At 39.6% G+C, this 14,354-nt stretch overlaps 1 protein-coding gene across 2 annotated transcripts in view; it reads left to right on the top strand.

Annotated features, from left to right (window-relative positions):
- The window catches only part of NUFIP1 (nuclear FMR1 interacting protein 1), a 34,412-nt gene extending 20,351 nt beyond the window's left edge, over nucleotides 1-14,061 (top strand). For both annotated transcript variants that reach the window (XM_070048796.1, XM_070048795.1), the window contains 3 exons: nucleotides 5,402-5,518; nucleotides 12,371-12,603; nucleotides 13,759-14,061. In XM_070048796.1, the coding sequence (XP_069904897.1) occupies nucleotides 5,402-5,518; nucleotides 12,371-12,603; nucleotides 13,759-13,875 (467 nt within the window). In that variant the 3' untranslated portion in view covers nucleotides 13,876-14,061. The remainder of the gene's footprint in view (nucleotides 1-5,401; nucleotides 5,519-12,370; nucleotides 12,604-13,758) is intronic.
- Nucleotides 14,062-14,354: the final 293 nt, after the last annotated feature.

The following is a 14,354-nucleotide window of genomic DNA, read 5'->3' as shown; positions in this document are numbered from 1 at the left end:
TCCTTGCTTTGGTCAGTGGAAGCTGATGTTTATGTATGAGAGAGATATGAGATTTACCCTAAGTGTCACTGTTTTAACAGTAAGAGAAACTGTGCTGTTGTTTCATAATAATTCTACAATTTGGTTTTATCATCGTGATTGCTATGTCTTTATGCTGGTATTTTCAGTTTAGAGAAATGTTTTAGCTGCTTTTATAAAAACTGAAATTCCTTGAGCATTATTTTGTCAGCTAGTATATATAATTCCTTTATCTTTGTCTTTCCAGGATGGGAGCTAAAAATGCCTGTGTTAGAGGCGCTACATAAATCTTGGGGACTCTGGGAACAGCCTTCATTGATATATTGAGATATAAAAGTCACTGTAGAAGATACTTGGATAGTGCCAAAGGAACAATACCCCTTTTCAAAGTATTATTGCTTGTAGTGGGTCCATTAAACCTATAACTGCAGGGGGAAGAGTTAGGGGAAGAATTATTCATATGTATGAACTTGTAGCTCTCACCCTTTGGGGAGTCAGTCAAATATAGTGAACTTTGTGACACTCTTAGTAACAAGCACACTTAGCATCCAAATCATTGTTTCCAAATCACTGTTTCCAAATACCATTCTCCACTTTAACCAGGGCTTCTTGGAGAAATGACTGATGATGAGAAATGAGCCTCAGCATCTCATGGTGCCTAAAATAAGAAAGTGATCAAGAAACCTAAAGAAGTAGGTATGTCAGAAGGATAGCAAAAAAATTCCTAATGACCAAAGCTGAAACAGAGCCACAAAATAAATAATAAATTATAACCCCCAAAATAAATGCTTGAGTCTCTACTGATATAAATAAGGAAGCTGGAACAAGGAATGGAGTTGAAACTCAGACAGGGCACTCCCATAGGGAATGCGAGTGTTCTGAGCAGTGCTTTAACTGCTGTGCTATATGCTCACCGCAGAGATGAAACTTTAAAGTGAAACAGTATTTGCATAACCTCAAGATATTCCCCCCTAAACTGTTTACTAATTATTATGATGGTTTTAACATGTATCTCAAATTCTTTGATATTCCATATATGAGGGACCTTAATTCTCCTTCCCTTGAGTGTGGGCTTGACTTACTAACTCATTTCAAGGAAGAGAATAATAAGAGAGAAACAGTAACTTTATAGTGGAGAAACCAAGCAGACCATGGAGTAATGAAGTCATGTTGATGTCTGAGACCTCTGATGTGATGAGAACTCTGTGAGATTTGTTCTGAAAACCCATGACCTCAGTTTCATCTTCAGAAACATCTGACAAACTCAGACTGAGGGATATTCCACAAATACCTGACGTGTCAAATTCATAGAAGATGAGGAAAGAGTGGGAAACTCTCAAGGATTGAGAGAAGACTAAAGTGTCATGTCGCCAAATGCAATGAATATGGCGGGTGGGTTGAATCCTGGAACCAAAAAGAAGGACAGCGCCGGCCCCCAAAAACTGTTTGTTTTTAAAAAATTTTTGAGCATTCATGTACTGTTGTAGGCTCAGGACATAATATCAAATAGAGCAAAACCTCTTCTGTCCTGTAGCTTCCATTCTGATTGGGAGAGATAACAGTAGACACGTGTGCATTACGTCAGATTGAAGATGAATGAAGCTTAGTAAAAGGATAAAGGATGGGAGTCAGGAGGGGAGTGTACTATTTTATAAATCCGTTCATATAGCCGGGCAGTAAGTGAAAATGTTTGTTGTAAGGTGACATGAAGATGTCTGAATGAAGTAAGGAAGTAAGGGGCTGATATCTGAGGGGACAGCAGCCCTAGCAAAGAGAGAACAAATGCAGACACCCCAGGGGGAGAACACCCTTCATGTGGTCACGTAAGAGCCAGATATGAGTGGAGCCAGCAAATAAAGTGGTTGGGGCCAGTGTTGGGCGAAACAGGTAAAGCTGCCTGCAATGCTGGCATCCCTTATGGGCCAGTGTTCAAGTCCCAGATGCTCCACTTCCAGTCCAGCTCCCTGCTAATGGCCTGGGAAAAGCAGTGGAAGACGGCTTAAGTACTGGGGTCCCTGCCATCCATGTGGAAGACCTGGATGAAGCTTCTGGATCATGGCTTTGGCTTGGCCCAGACTGGGTTGTTGCGACCATCTGGGGAGTAAGCTAGCAGATGGAAGATCTCTCACTCTGTTTTTCTTTCTGTTTCTGTAGCTCTGACTTTCAAGTAAATAAATAAATCTTTGGAAAGTGGTTGGATTTGTTACGGGACAAATGAGGACCAGATCCATTGGCATTGTAGGCCAAAGAGGATTTGGGGGTTTTAATTTAAGGTTGAGCAGAGTGGTGATATAATCTGATTTGTGTGTTTAGGTGGAGAATGGACTATAAAGAGGGGTAGGCAGGGTTGTATCAGGGATGTCTTAGAAAGCTGTTAGAATTGTTCAGGCAAAAAATGTTGCCTTGGACTAAGGTTATAGTGGAAGTAGTGGGGAGTATGATTCTAGAACTATTTTCTAAATAGAGCTGACAGCATTTGTTGGTTGATTGGATATGGTATGTGAGAGTCATGGATAATTGCTAGGTTTTTGGCCTAACCCTTAAGAAGAAAGACTTGGCATTTTTCAAGATGAATACTGGAGCTCATGTTCCAAGTAGAAATGAAGTGTTTGTTTTTGGACATGGTATACTTGAGATACCTGCTTGACATCTACATAAGATGTTGACCAAGTAGTTAAGATTATTTTGGAGTTTAGGGGACAGTTGAAGACTAGAGATGGAAATTCATGATTCACCAGTATATAGATAGTATTTTTTTTTTTAAGATTTAACATAACATGATATCCTGGAAAAGAGAGGTATAAAAAGGTCCATCAGAATTTAATTTGAGAGGGGTAGGTCTTGTGGCACAACAAGTTGTCCAACTGCTTGGGACCCTGGCATCCCCTATTAGAGTGTTGGTTCAAATCCTGGCTACTCTGCTCCCAATCCAGCTCTCTGTTAATGTGCCTGAGAAGCAGCAGATTATGCCTTAAGTACTGGAGTGCCTGCCACCCATATGAGAGACTCAGGGGGAGTTTCTGACACAGTCATGGTTGGGGACACTTGGGGAGTGAACTGGCAAATGGAAGATCTATCCCTCTTCCTCTCCCCTGGTCTCCCTTTCTCTCTGTTAGCCGTTCAAATAAATAAATCTTTTTTTTTTTTTTTTTTTTTTTGGACAGGCAGAGTGGACAGTGAGAGAGACAGAGAGAAAGGTCTTCCTTTACCGTTGGTTCACCCTCCCATGGCCGCTGTGGCCGGCAGATCGCGCTGATCTGAAGCCAAGAGCCAGGTGCTTCTCCTGGTCTCCCATGTGGGTGCTGGGCCCAAGCACTTGGGCCATCCTCCACTGCACTCCCGGGCCACAGCAGAGAGCTGGACTGGAAGAGGGGCAACCAGGACGGAATCCGGCGCCCTGACTGGGACTAGAACCCGGTGTGCCGGCGCCGCAAGGTGGAGGATTAGCCTATTGAGCCATGGCGATGGCCTTTTTTTTTTTTTTTTTAAAGAGATCTGAGGGCACTCTGTAATTTTGGAAGTTGGTCAGTGAGGAGAGTTCAGTTGGAAGACTGGGGAAAAGAGAGCCAAATGAGGAGGTTCTGGAAGCCAGGTGAAGAAGGTGGTTTACAAAATAGATGATCATGCACTGTCAAATACTGCTGCTAAGTTAGCTAAGATGAGAACCAAGCAATGAATTCTAAATTTGCTGGCGCAGCTACCAGAAAATTTCTGGGAAGAAAAAAATTTCACTGGTATGATGGGCCTGAAAGACCCATTGGAATAGATCCTGGAGTGGGTCAGGCAGCAGTAGAAAATTGATTTCCCTGGTGAATTTTATCACCTAAGTGTTTGAGATTTTATTATAAAAAGGAACACAGAAATGGAACTACTAGTGAAGAAGACGTTATTAGCATTACTTTTGATCATAACTATATTTTAGGGGTGGGCATTTAGCTTCTTGATTAAGATACTGGTTAAGATGTCTGTGTCCCGATCAGGAATTTATGCTTGCCTCTGACTCCTGATTCAAGCTTCCAGCCCACGTAGACCTTGGGAGGGAGCAGAGATGGCTCCAGTAATTGAGTTCCTGGTTCCTGACTCTTCAGCCTGGCCCAGTCCCAGCTGTTGCACACATTTTCTATTTCTGTAGGAGGTTCACTAATTAAAGATTGAGATTTGGAGTCAAATAGCCAGGATTTAAATCTGGCCCAATTTGATCATGCTTTTAAAGAGCATAATATTCAACTGTTTATTTTACTTTTCTGATACCTTTCTTTGGGTCTTGGAAGGAGATGCTCTAGTTTGGTTTTTGATCATTCAAACACTGGATGAACAATCTTCATAGTAACATTATGGTAGATTTCTCTTTAATACACTGTAAAATATATATTTTCCATTCCCTCTATTAATCCAGAAGAAAAGGTAATAATTTAGCTTAAAATTGAGAAGCAGTGGTTTTGCGGGAGCGTGTGTGTGTGTGTGTGAGAGAGAGTGTGTGTGTGTGTGGTGCTGGGTAGTGTGGGGAGATGGAGGAGGGTTTGACTTCATCCAAAAGAAGGTGCTGGTTCAGCATTCACATAAAAGGGTGCTCTCATTTCCTACTGGCATGTTTTGGCTTCTCCTAGACTTAGTGAACGCTGAATATTCAGACTTGAAACATTTCATACTGGTTGTGGGTTGAGTTGGTTCATTAAATAGACAAGTTACTTATTGTTTTCAGCCAGGCTTTATTTTGATTGGTTGTTCAGAATAGAGTTAATATGTTTTTAGAGCTGCCAAAAATAAATTTAATAGGTGGTGTCCTGGGGCTACAACCAGGCTTGCTTGGGCTCTGATCAAACACTTCACCTTTGGCAGGCTCCTTAGTACTTGCTAAATTCTCATGGTTGGCTTGTTTACTTAAGTTCTTAGAAGTTCTAAATAATAAAAACTGGGTGGATTCATTTCAGCATTGCTTTTTGATTAGGGGTAGATATTTTTATATTTTATTTATTCCTAAATTTAGTTTTCAAAGATAATGATTCTGATCCAGTGAAATTAAATAAATTTTTGTTCGTACTTCTACCTGTAAATTAATAGCAAAGGCTGTGTAATTAAGTTAGTTTAGAGAAGGCCCAAATTCTACAGCCTGTGAAGCATGATAGATAACTGAATTATGTGGCTTTCATTTGCCTGTCTGTCTCCTCTGGGGCTGAGAGCTTCTCTGCTCATGAAGATTTAAACCAAGGGGAAATTTTTCAGGTCCCCTGGAATTAGTTTTTTGGGAAGGGTGAGGGAAATGTTTAGAAGTTACTTTTTTTTCACTAACAGATGAGGAAGCAGGAATCTGTCAGCTTTCTTTTTTGTGGTGGTAGATGCTTTGGGATACATGTTTGAAAGATTCTTTCCTCTTCTGTTTCAGAATCCGATAAGGAGGAGAAACCACAGCAAACTGTCATACCCAAGGAAGTGACGCCAGCCTTATGCTCTCTGATGAGCAGCTATGGCAATCTGTCAGGGTCAGAGAGCGAGCCAGAAGGTAAGTCGTGGCCTCGGTTTTACAGTGAGGTATGTTTTGGTGCTTTTTGCCTCTGGTATAGATTGTATGTTAATAGCATCCAGTATGTACCTTATTTGCTTGAACATTCAAATTCCTTTTTTGTTTGAAAATAATAAAAAGTAAAGTTATCATGACAAAAGAATGCTGGGGGAAATGTGTTGCTACTTCTGGGGAGAAAAAGGTAAAAGTAATTCAATATAATGAAAAAACAAGAAGGAGAACAGAAAATATACCGAGACTTGTAGAAAATTCCAAAAGAGCACAAAGAAAATTCAGTTCTTCTTCTGCTCTGAAGAACCTTTGTCATAATGAGTTTGTAGCACCTTTGTTAGGTGGCAAGAGGTCCTTTATGACAAAGGGGATGATTAAAATGTTTAAATGTATATAGGCCATGAGTCGTACTTTGGAAATTTATATTCATTAAATAAAAGATAAAAAATAAAAAAAGAAAAAAAATGTATATAGGGCATTGCTCTTTATAGATGTTTACCTAAATTACCTCATTTGGAAAACACAACAGCCCTGTTCTTGTGGTTATGTCTTGTGTGTTCTAAAGGTTGCAAGCAATGTAATCCTTTCAGGAGTCTTTCTGAGAAATCAGCAATTAAAGACAGAGTTACACAGAGAGGTAGAGACAAAGAGAGAGGTGTTCCATCCGCTAGTTCACTCCCCAGATAGCCGCAATGGCTGGAGCTGAGCCAATCCAAAGCCAGGAGCCAGGAGCTTCTTCCAGGTCTCCCACGTGGGTGCAGGGGTCCAAACACTTGGGCCATCTTCTACTGCTTTCCCAGGCCATAGCAGAGAGCTGGATTGGAAGAGGAGCAGCTGGGACTAGAACCGGCACCCATATGGGATGCCAGCAACTACAGGCTAGGGCATTAACCCACTGTGCCACAGTGCCGGCCCCAAGTATGGCAATTTTTAATCCAAGATTTTTTTTAAGGATTTATTTATTTATCTAAGAGAGTTATGGACAGGGGAAGACAGGGTGAGAGGTCCTCCATCCACTGGTTCTCTCCCCAGACGACCACAATGGCTAGAGCTAGGCCAGGCCATAGCAGGAGTGAAGAGCTCTAGCTTTCTATTCTGTGCGTCTAGCTCAGGAGATGTGTCAATGTAGGAACTGCTCAGGGGATTAAAAATGCGAGTCTTAAAGTGTATAAAATGAAGAGAAGGTGTGAATGTGATTGGATGAAGGTGGTGGCACTTTTAAAGGTGACTGTGCAGCTGGAGGACGTTGAATAAGGAAGAGTTTGGCTTTAATTTGAAAGGTAATGTTTATGCCTATCTGTAACATGGGAATTTCCCCCTTTTTAAACAGGCTGTGGCTTACTCTGGTAGCTTATTAGAAACTCCTTGAATTTTGAAATCTAAAGTGTTTTGGCTTTATCAGGGTATTATTTAACAACTAGTTGCCTCATTTCTCTCTCTCTCTCTTTTTTTTTTTTTTAGATTTTAAGAAAAACAGTATTTATTTCTTACTCATGTTTCTAATACCCTGATATGAAGATGGAGTTATTCTTTAAACATAGATTACATTTCCCACTTATTGGTTCTATTTACAATAGCTGATAACAAAACTATTAACAGATTACTGAATTCCATAAAAACAAGGTGGACTAATGCTTTCTTCTCCTTTTCTTTCTGAAGATGAAACATTTAATACTTTTATATTCATGTCTTTATTTTGAGACTGTCACCATTTTCAATAGCAAGGAAGAATGGAAACTAGAAAAGGTCTTTGAGGCCTCACACCTTCATTCTCAGAACTGTGAGCACCTTTGGGAAATCTGGATTTAGTTCCTGGATCCCCATTTTGGCCTCCTGGCCATTTCAGGCATTTGAGGCATAAATCAGTAGATGGTAATATCTAGAAGGTTGCTTATTTAAATGGATTCTAAATGAAGAGAGGTAGTCTTCTGTATTATGTATTTATTTGAAAGGCAGAGAGACAGAGATGTTCAACCACTGGTTGACTCCCCAAATACCTGCAACAACCAGGGCTGTGCCAGGCCAAAGCTAGGAGCTCGAAATTCAGTCCGGGTCCCCCATGCGTGTGGCAGGGACCCAAGTGCTTGAGCTATCCCTTGCTGCTTCTAGGGTGCACATTAGCAGGAAGCTGGCACTGGGAGCAGAGTTGGTACTCAAACCAGACAGTTACAGATTTAATTATCTCAACAAGCTTATGAAGTAGGTGCCATTGTTTTATCTCCATGTTACAGAAGAGGAAATTTAGGCAGAGATGAGTAGCTTCCCCCAAAGTCACATAGCCCACAAGTCATGGAACTAGGACTTGAACTTAACAGTCTGCCCACAGAGTCAGGGTTTCTAATATTTCCCTATATGTTCATTCAGTCTTATGTAATACTTGAGTGTGGAGGGTTTTGAGGGATATTGTTAGACTCTTCTACTCTTAAAAATAGCAATTTGGAAGTAGTAGTGGTGAAGATTCCTGTCTTTTATTTTATTTTATTTTATATTTGACAGGCAGAGTGGACAGTGAGAGAGAGAGACAGAGAGAAAGGTCTTCCTTTGCCGTTGGTTCACCCTCCAATGGCCGCCGTGGCCGGTGCATTGTGCTGATCCGAAGCCAGGAGCCAGGTGCTTCTCCTGGTCTCCCATGCGGGTGCAGGGCCCAAGCACTTGGGCCATCCTCCACTGCACTCCTGGGCCACAGCAGAGAGCTGGTCTGGAAGAGGGGCAACCGGGACAGAATCCGGTGCCCCGACCAGAACTAGAACCCGGTGTGCTGGCACCGCAAGGCAGAGGATTAGCCTAGTGAGCTGCGGCACCGGCCAGATTCCTGTCTTAACACTTAGAATTTTCAACTGTCTTAATTATAGTTTTTCTCTATTTATATGGCGAAATAAAGTGATTGAAATGTCAAACCAACCTATATTCCTGGAATACAATCTGCTTGGTATGGTCTATTATCTTTTTTTTTTTTTTTAAATTATGTTTTGTTTAATTGAAAGGCAGAGTGATGGGGTAGAGACAGGAAGGGAAGGGAAGAGGGAGGCCAGCCTAAACCAAGAACCAGAAACTCTATCTGGGTCTCCCATGTGAGTGACAGGTACTTAAGCCATCACCTGCTGCCTCCCAAGATGCATATTAGCAGGAAGGTGGGTCGAAGTGGAGGCTCCACCCCAGGCTCCAGGAGTCCCAAGCTGTGGCTAAACTGCTGTGCCACAACAGTTAACATTATAATGCATTGCTGGACTTGATTTGGCAAATTTTTTTTTAATATTTATTTTATTTATTTGAAAAACAGAGTTACAGAGAGAGGTAGAGACAGAGAGAGGTCTTCCATCCACTGTTTCATTCCCCACATGGCTGGAGCTGGGCCATTCTGAAGCCAGGAGCCAGGAGCACTTGGGCCATCCTCCACTGCTTTCCCAGGTCATAGCAGAAAGCTGAGTCTAAGAAGAGCAGCCAGGACTCGAACCTGCACCCATATGGGATGCTGGTGCTGCAGGCCAGGGTTTTAACGTGCTGTGCCTCAGCACCGGCCCCTAATTTGGCAATATTTTATTAAGGATTTTTGCATTTGTGTTGTGAGGGATACTAGTCTGTATTTTTCTTTATAGTGGATTTGGTGTCTGTCTGGATCTGTTTCCTCCTCTTCTTGGTTAAGTGTTTTCCCTCAGCATCTCCTCTTGTTGATAAAATTCAGTAGTGAAGCCATCGGAACTTGGCATTTTCTTTTTGGGAAGGCTTTAAATTATGAATTAAATTTTCTTGACAGACACAAGACTACTCAGATTGCCCATTTCTCCTTGAGTAAGTTTTGATCATGTGCTTTTCCAAAGAATTTGTCATTTTTACCTAAATTGTTGAATTTATTGGTGTGAATAATTGGTCATAATATTCCTTGTGATAGGTATAGAATCTATAGTGATGTCTTCTCTTTTGTTTCTCATATTAATTGATATTTCTTTGTTTATTGATTAGTCTTGCTAGCGATTAATTTTATTAATCTTTTCAAGGAACCAACTTCTGGCTTTGCTTATTAAATTCTATTTGTCATTGCTTTTTATTATTTTTCTCTTTCCCTCTTATTACATTGAAAGCTTAGATAATTAATTTTAGGCTTCTTGTCATTTATTAATTTTTTTTCCTTTTTTTCATCTTTTCATCACTTCTAATTAAGCAGTCAAAGCTCTAAATTTGCCCTCTGCACTGCTTTAGCTGCATCTCACAAATCCGACACATTATGTTTTCATTTTTATTTATTGTGAAATATGTCCTAATTTCTCTTGTGCTTTGTTCTCTAACATGGATCACTGTGAAGATGTAGGAAAAGAACAAATGTAATTTTTCTTTATATGTGTATTAGCAATCAACACAGAACACTTCTCTTACCAAATGTATGGTGGTTGCCCCACCCCCCCAAACAGGCTACCAGTTCTGCAGCACATGTAACTGAATTTCCCCTTACTCAAGTCCAGTCCAACACTGTATAGAATGTTAGATTCCAGAGGTTGAGGGCTCATCTCCAAGGCTGGCATCCCTCCCACCCTCATTCAGAAGAAATTGCAAGTCTCAGGTTGTTTTACTTTTGTGCTGACTGGATGGCTATAATTGGGGTTCCCTTTGATTTTGGTTAATTTGTTGGAGCAGTTCACAAAACTCAGAGCAGCATTCGCATGTATTTCTGGTTTATTGTAAAGGATATTGCAAAAGATTCTGCTGGGGCCGGTGCCGCGGCTCACTAGGCTAATCCTCCGCCTGCGGCGCCGGCACCCCTGGTTCTAATCCCGGTCGGGGTGCTGGATTCTGTCCCGGTTGCTCCTCTTCCAGTCCAGCTCTCTGCTGTGGCCCGGGAGTGCAGTGGAGGATGGCCCAAGTCCTTGGGCCCTGCACCCCATGGGAGACCAGGAGAAGCACCTGGCTCCTGCCTTTGGATAGGCACAGTGCCGGCCGCAGCGGCCGTTTGGGGGGTGAACCAACGGAAGGAAGACCTTTCTCTCTCTCTCTCTCTCTCTCTCACTCTCACTGTCTAACTCTGCCTGTCAAAAAAAAAAAAAAAAAAAAAAAAAAGATTCTGCTGAACAGGAGGAGATGAAGCGATAGGAGGATGGTGCCCTGAGCTTCCATGCCCTCTTGGGCTGTACTGCCCTTTAGCAACCTCTGCATACTTAGCTGTCTGGAAACTCTCTGAACTCTGTCCTTTTGAGTTTTTATGCAGACTCTGTGACATAAGTGTGATTGAATCACTGACTGGTGCTGTCCAGCTTCTCTCCTCTCCCCAGAGGTTGGGGAGTTGGGCTGAAAGTGACTAGCCCCCAGCCTGAAGCTCCTAGGTGATTCTAGCCTACGAAAGACAAGGTATCACTTTGAAGATTCCAAGGATTTTAGGAGTTACATGCCAGGAAACAGGAGGAAGACCCAATATATATTTCTAAATTTCTAGCTCCTTTTAATGATTCTCCTATGATCAGAGAACTCCATACACTTTCAGTTTTTCATGTCTATTGAGACTTGTTTTATGGCCCAACATAAGATACATGTTTATATGAACTTGATAGGAATATGTTTTGGGCCAAGTGTTCTTTGACTATTTGAGTTGTTAGTGATGTTCAGATCTTCTATATAACCCTCATTTTCTAATTGTTCTTCAGTTACCAACAGTGGAGTGTTAAGTCTCCAACCCTTTCAGGTCTATTAGTTTGGCTGTTTATATCCTGCAAATCTGTTATTAAGCATTATTGTTTTTGTGTTTTCGATGAGTTGACCTCTTTAAGATTATGATATCTATGCTAGCGTCTTTGTATTTGTGTCCCTCTTTATCCCTGGTGTGATACTCCTTGTTCTGAAGTGTTTTTTTGTTTTGTTTTGTTTTGTTTTGTTTTGTTTTTATATTGATGTACCCAATCCAGCTTGATTGTGATTGATGTGTCATAGTATCTTCTATCCTTTTACTTTTAACCTGTGACTTTATACAGGCAGCCCTCTCTGCACGGTTCCTTGGTAACTGAGATTTAATCTCCGTTCAAGCTGTGTAAAGGACTACTTGCATTTAAATCAAGATAGACATTATACAGTTGGGTCTTATTTTTTTTTCCAGTCTTAATGTCCCTGCCTTTTTAGTGGGGTATTTAGAACACTTACACACATACTGTACTTATTTTATGGCTTGTTTCATTTGTCTTAGCTATTTTCGTTCTATTTTTCTTGTCCTACTTATCTTTTGGATTAATTCTGTTTGGGGGACAGTGCAAATATTGATTTATTAATTATACCTCTTATTTTTTAGGAGTTTATCTAGAGTACAGTATGTAACTTTTACCTTATCACAGTGTGCTTTCAAATAATATCTACTTTATGTGTAATTTTAAGAATTTTACAGCAGTGTGCTTTCTTCTTCCTTCCTTTGTGCTATTGTTACAGATTTTATCTCCTGAGATATTACAAGTCACAAGAAATAATACAAATATTATTTTTGCTTTAAATAGTCAACTATCTTTTCATTGTTTTTCATATGAGAAAAAAATGTCTTTGGTGTTTATCCACACATTTACTGTTTCCGGCATTTGTCATTCCTTTGTATAGATCCAAGTTTCCATCTGGTATTATTTCCTTCACAGGGAGCATGTTCTGTAGCTCTTTGTGGTAATCTCCATTCTTGGCAGTTAGAGCTCCCTATTTGAAAAATATTGGTATACACTGTCAATGCCTTGCAAAATCTCTCATGGTTTTAAGTAATTAAGTAGCCAGTAGCTACTTAATTAAGTAACTAGTGAGAGATTGTTATGGCTGTTTTGATTATTTTAAAAAATTCTACCTTTTTTTAGATTTGTTTTTTATTTATGTGTTTTTTATTATGCTTAGAAACTCCAATCAAGACTGAAGCAGACATTCTGGCGGAAAACCAGTTTCTTCCTAGCACTACTCCTGAGAATCCAAGGCAAGATGTTAAAGCAACTGTTACAAATTTCTCAGAAGCCAAGTGTGAGAACCAAAAGAAAAGTTTTAAAAAGACAAACCCTCAGAGGAAAAAAAATTATCCTAACTATCAGACATTATTTGAACCAAGAACACACCATCCATATCTCCTGGAAATGGTAAGGGATTTTTCTTTACACTGCAGGCAACATAGAGCCACTGGGGTTTTCTTGGTGTGCATGTGTTTTCAGGTTAGCTGAGACATATGGTCCTTGAAGACTTGTCTATTTATCTTAATTCTGAGGCTGCATTTGGCATATAGCTGGTGTTCGGTAAATGTGGAAAAATTTCAATTTTCAAAGCTGCTTAAAATCTAGGTTTGAATGGTTATTAAGGAAATATGTATTGAGATTTATTGATATTTTTAAAGTTTTCTTTAATAGCATATCTAGATTCAATGGTAGGCTAAAAGAAAGAAAAGATTTTAATACAAATTTCTATTAAACCACAAGATAGTGGGAACTAAAGAGCTAAAGTTTCTTGACAATGCCCACTTCTTGTCTTTAGAGATTGGCTTCATTGTTTTCTCTTTCTATACCTTTATTTACTTTTCTTTTGCATATTTTAATTTATTCTCAGCATTATGTGCTTTAAAAATCTAATATTGTTCTTTAAAAAAATTCGTAAAGAGGAAGCAGTGCATCTTTTGATTTTAAGAAATGGACATGAAACCGTTGAAAGATCAACTTTCATGACTAAGAGTTAATAGAAACATTCTATGTATTCCACATTTTTTGGAGTTAACAAGCTATTGATATTCTGTAAAAAGACTATTTAAGTTCATTTTTGGCAAATCACATGTCACTCCTTGGTTATGTACTTACTCTGCATACCAGGGAGTTTTAGCTTTCTTTCAATTATAGTAAGCACAAAAATGAGAAGCTATGAAAAACAGGGAATGTTGGGGTTTTTACTGTGGTTTCATTGTTATCATTTTTAAAAATATCTACTTACCAGTTTCTAGACTAGAGATTTTAGTTTGAGGGAGTAGATCCTCTTTGCCATATTTTTAGATTAAAGAATCACAGGTTTTTGAGCCTGTTGTCTTGTCCTTTGCTAGAAGCTTCTAGCAGAGACCCTAAGTGTGAACATGTATTCTGTGTAACAAGCTACATAATCTTGGTATGAGAAAATATTCTCAGAAAATAATTGCTTAATATGATTCACATTTCTTATTCTTGTGTGTTCCTTCTATAGGAAGACATACCTGATATTTTAGACTGTGTTTCCCACATATGTTTTGTTTGTCAGCTAATCTTAATTTTTTTTTTAAGCTTCTCGCTCCAGACATTCGGCATGAAAGAAATGTGATTTTGCAGTGTGTTCGGTACATCATCAAAAAAGACTTTTTTGGACTTGATACTAATTCTGAAAAAACTCAAGATGTATGATGCCTCTACACACATAACTGAAGCATGTAAAATAGTACCAGCCCCAAGTCAGTGGCAGCAAACCAAAACCCCCTTTTCTCCCAAAACTGGATTAATTAAATTGTAAGCCTCACAGGAGATTACATTGGATCTTCAAGTCTTTCCTTTGAGTCCTTGCAAATAAATACATCACTGATTTTTTAAAAACTGTGTACTCTGTGTTGTTCAGATTGTATATAATATTTAGTGGGAGAATTTTCCTTTTTAGTTGTATTGCTCTCAGCTAAGGAAGATTGCTGGTAGACTAGTTAAGAATTGAAGTAACTGGTTTAGTGTTAAAGAAGAAAGCTTTTAAAATATTCAGTATAGCTAAGCACAGTTAGAGAAATACAGCTTTTTTTTTTTTTAAGCTGTATTTATTTATTTGAAAAGGAAAGCGACACATAGTCTCTCTCTTCCATCTCTTGGTTCACTCCCCAAATACCTGCAACAGCCAGGGT

Source organism: Oryctolagus cuniculus, chromosome 9, assembly GCF_964237555.1.
Source record: "Oryctolagus cuniculus chromosome 9, mOryCun1.1, whole genome shotgun sequence".
NCBI classification, from domain to species: domain Eukaryota; kingdom Metazoa; phylum Chordata; class Mammalia; order Lagomorpha; family Leporidae; genus Oryctolagus; species Oryctolagus cuniculus.
The sequence above is the reverse complement of the archived record's forward strand: the minus strand, read 5'-3'. Positions and strand labels throughout refer to the sequence as shown.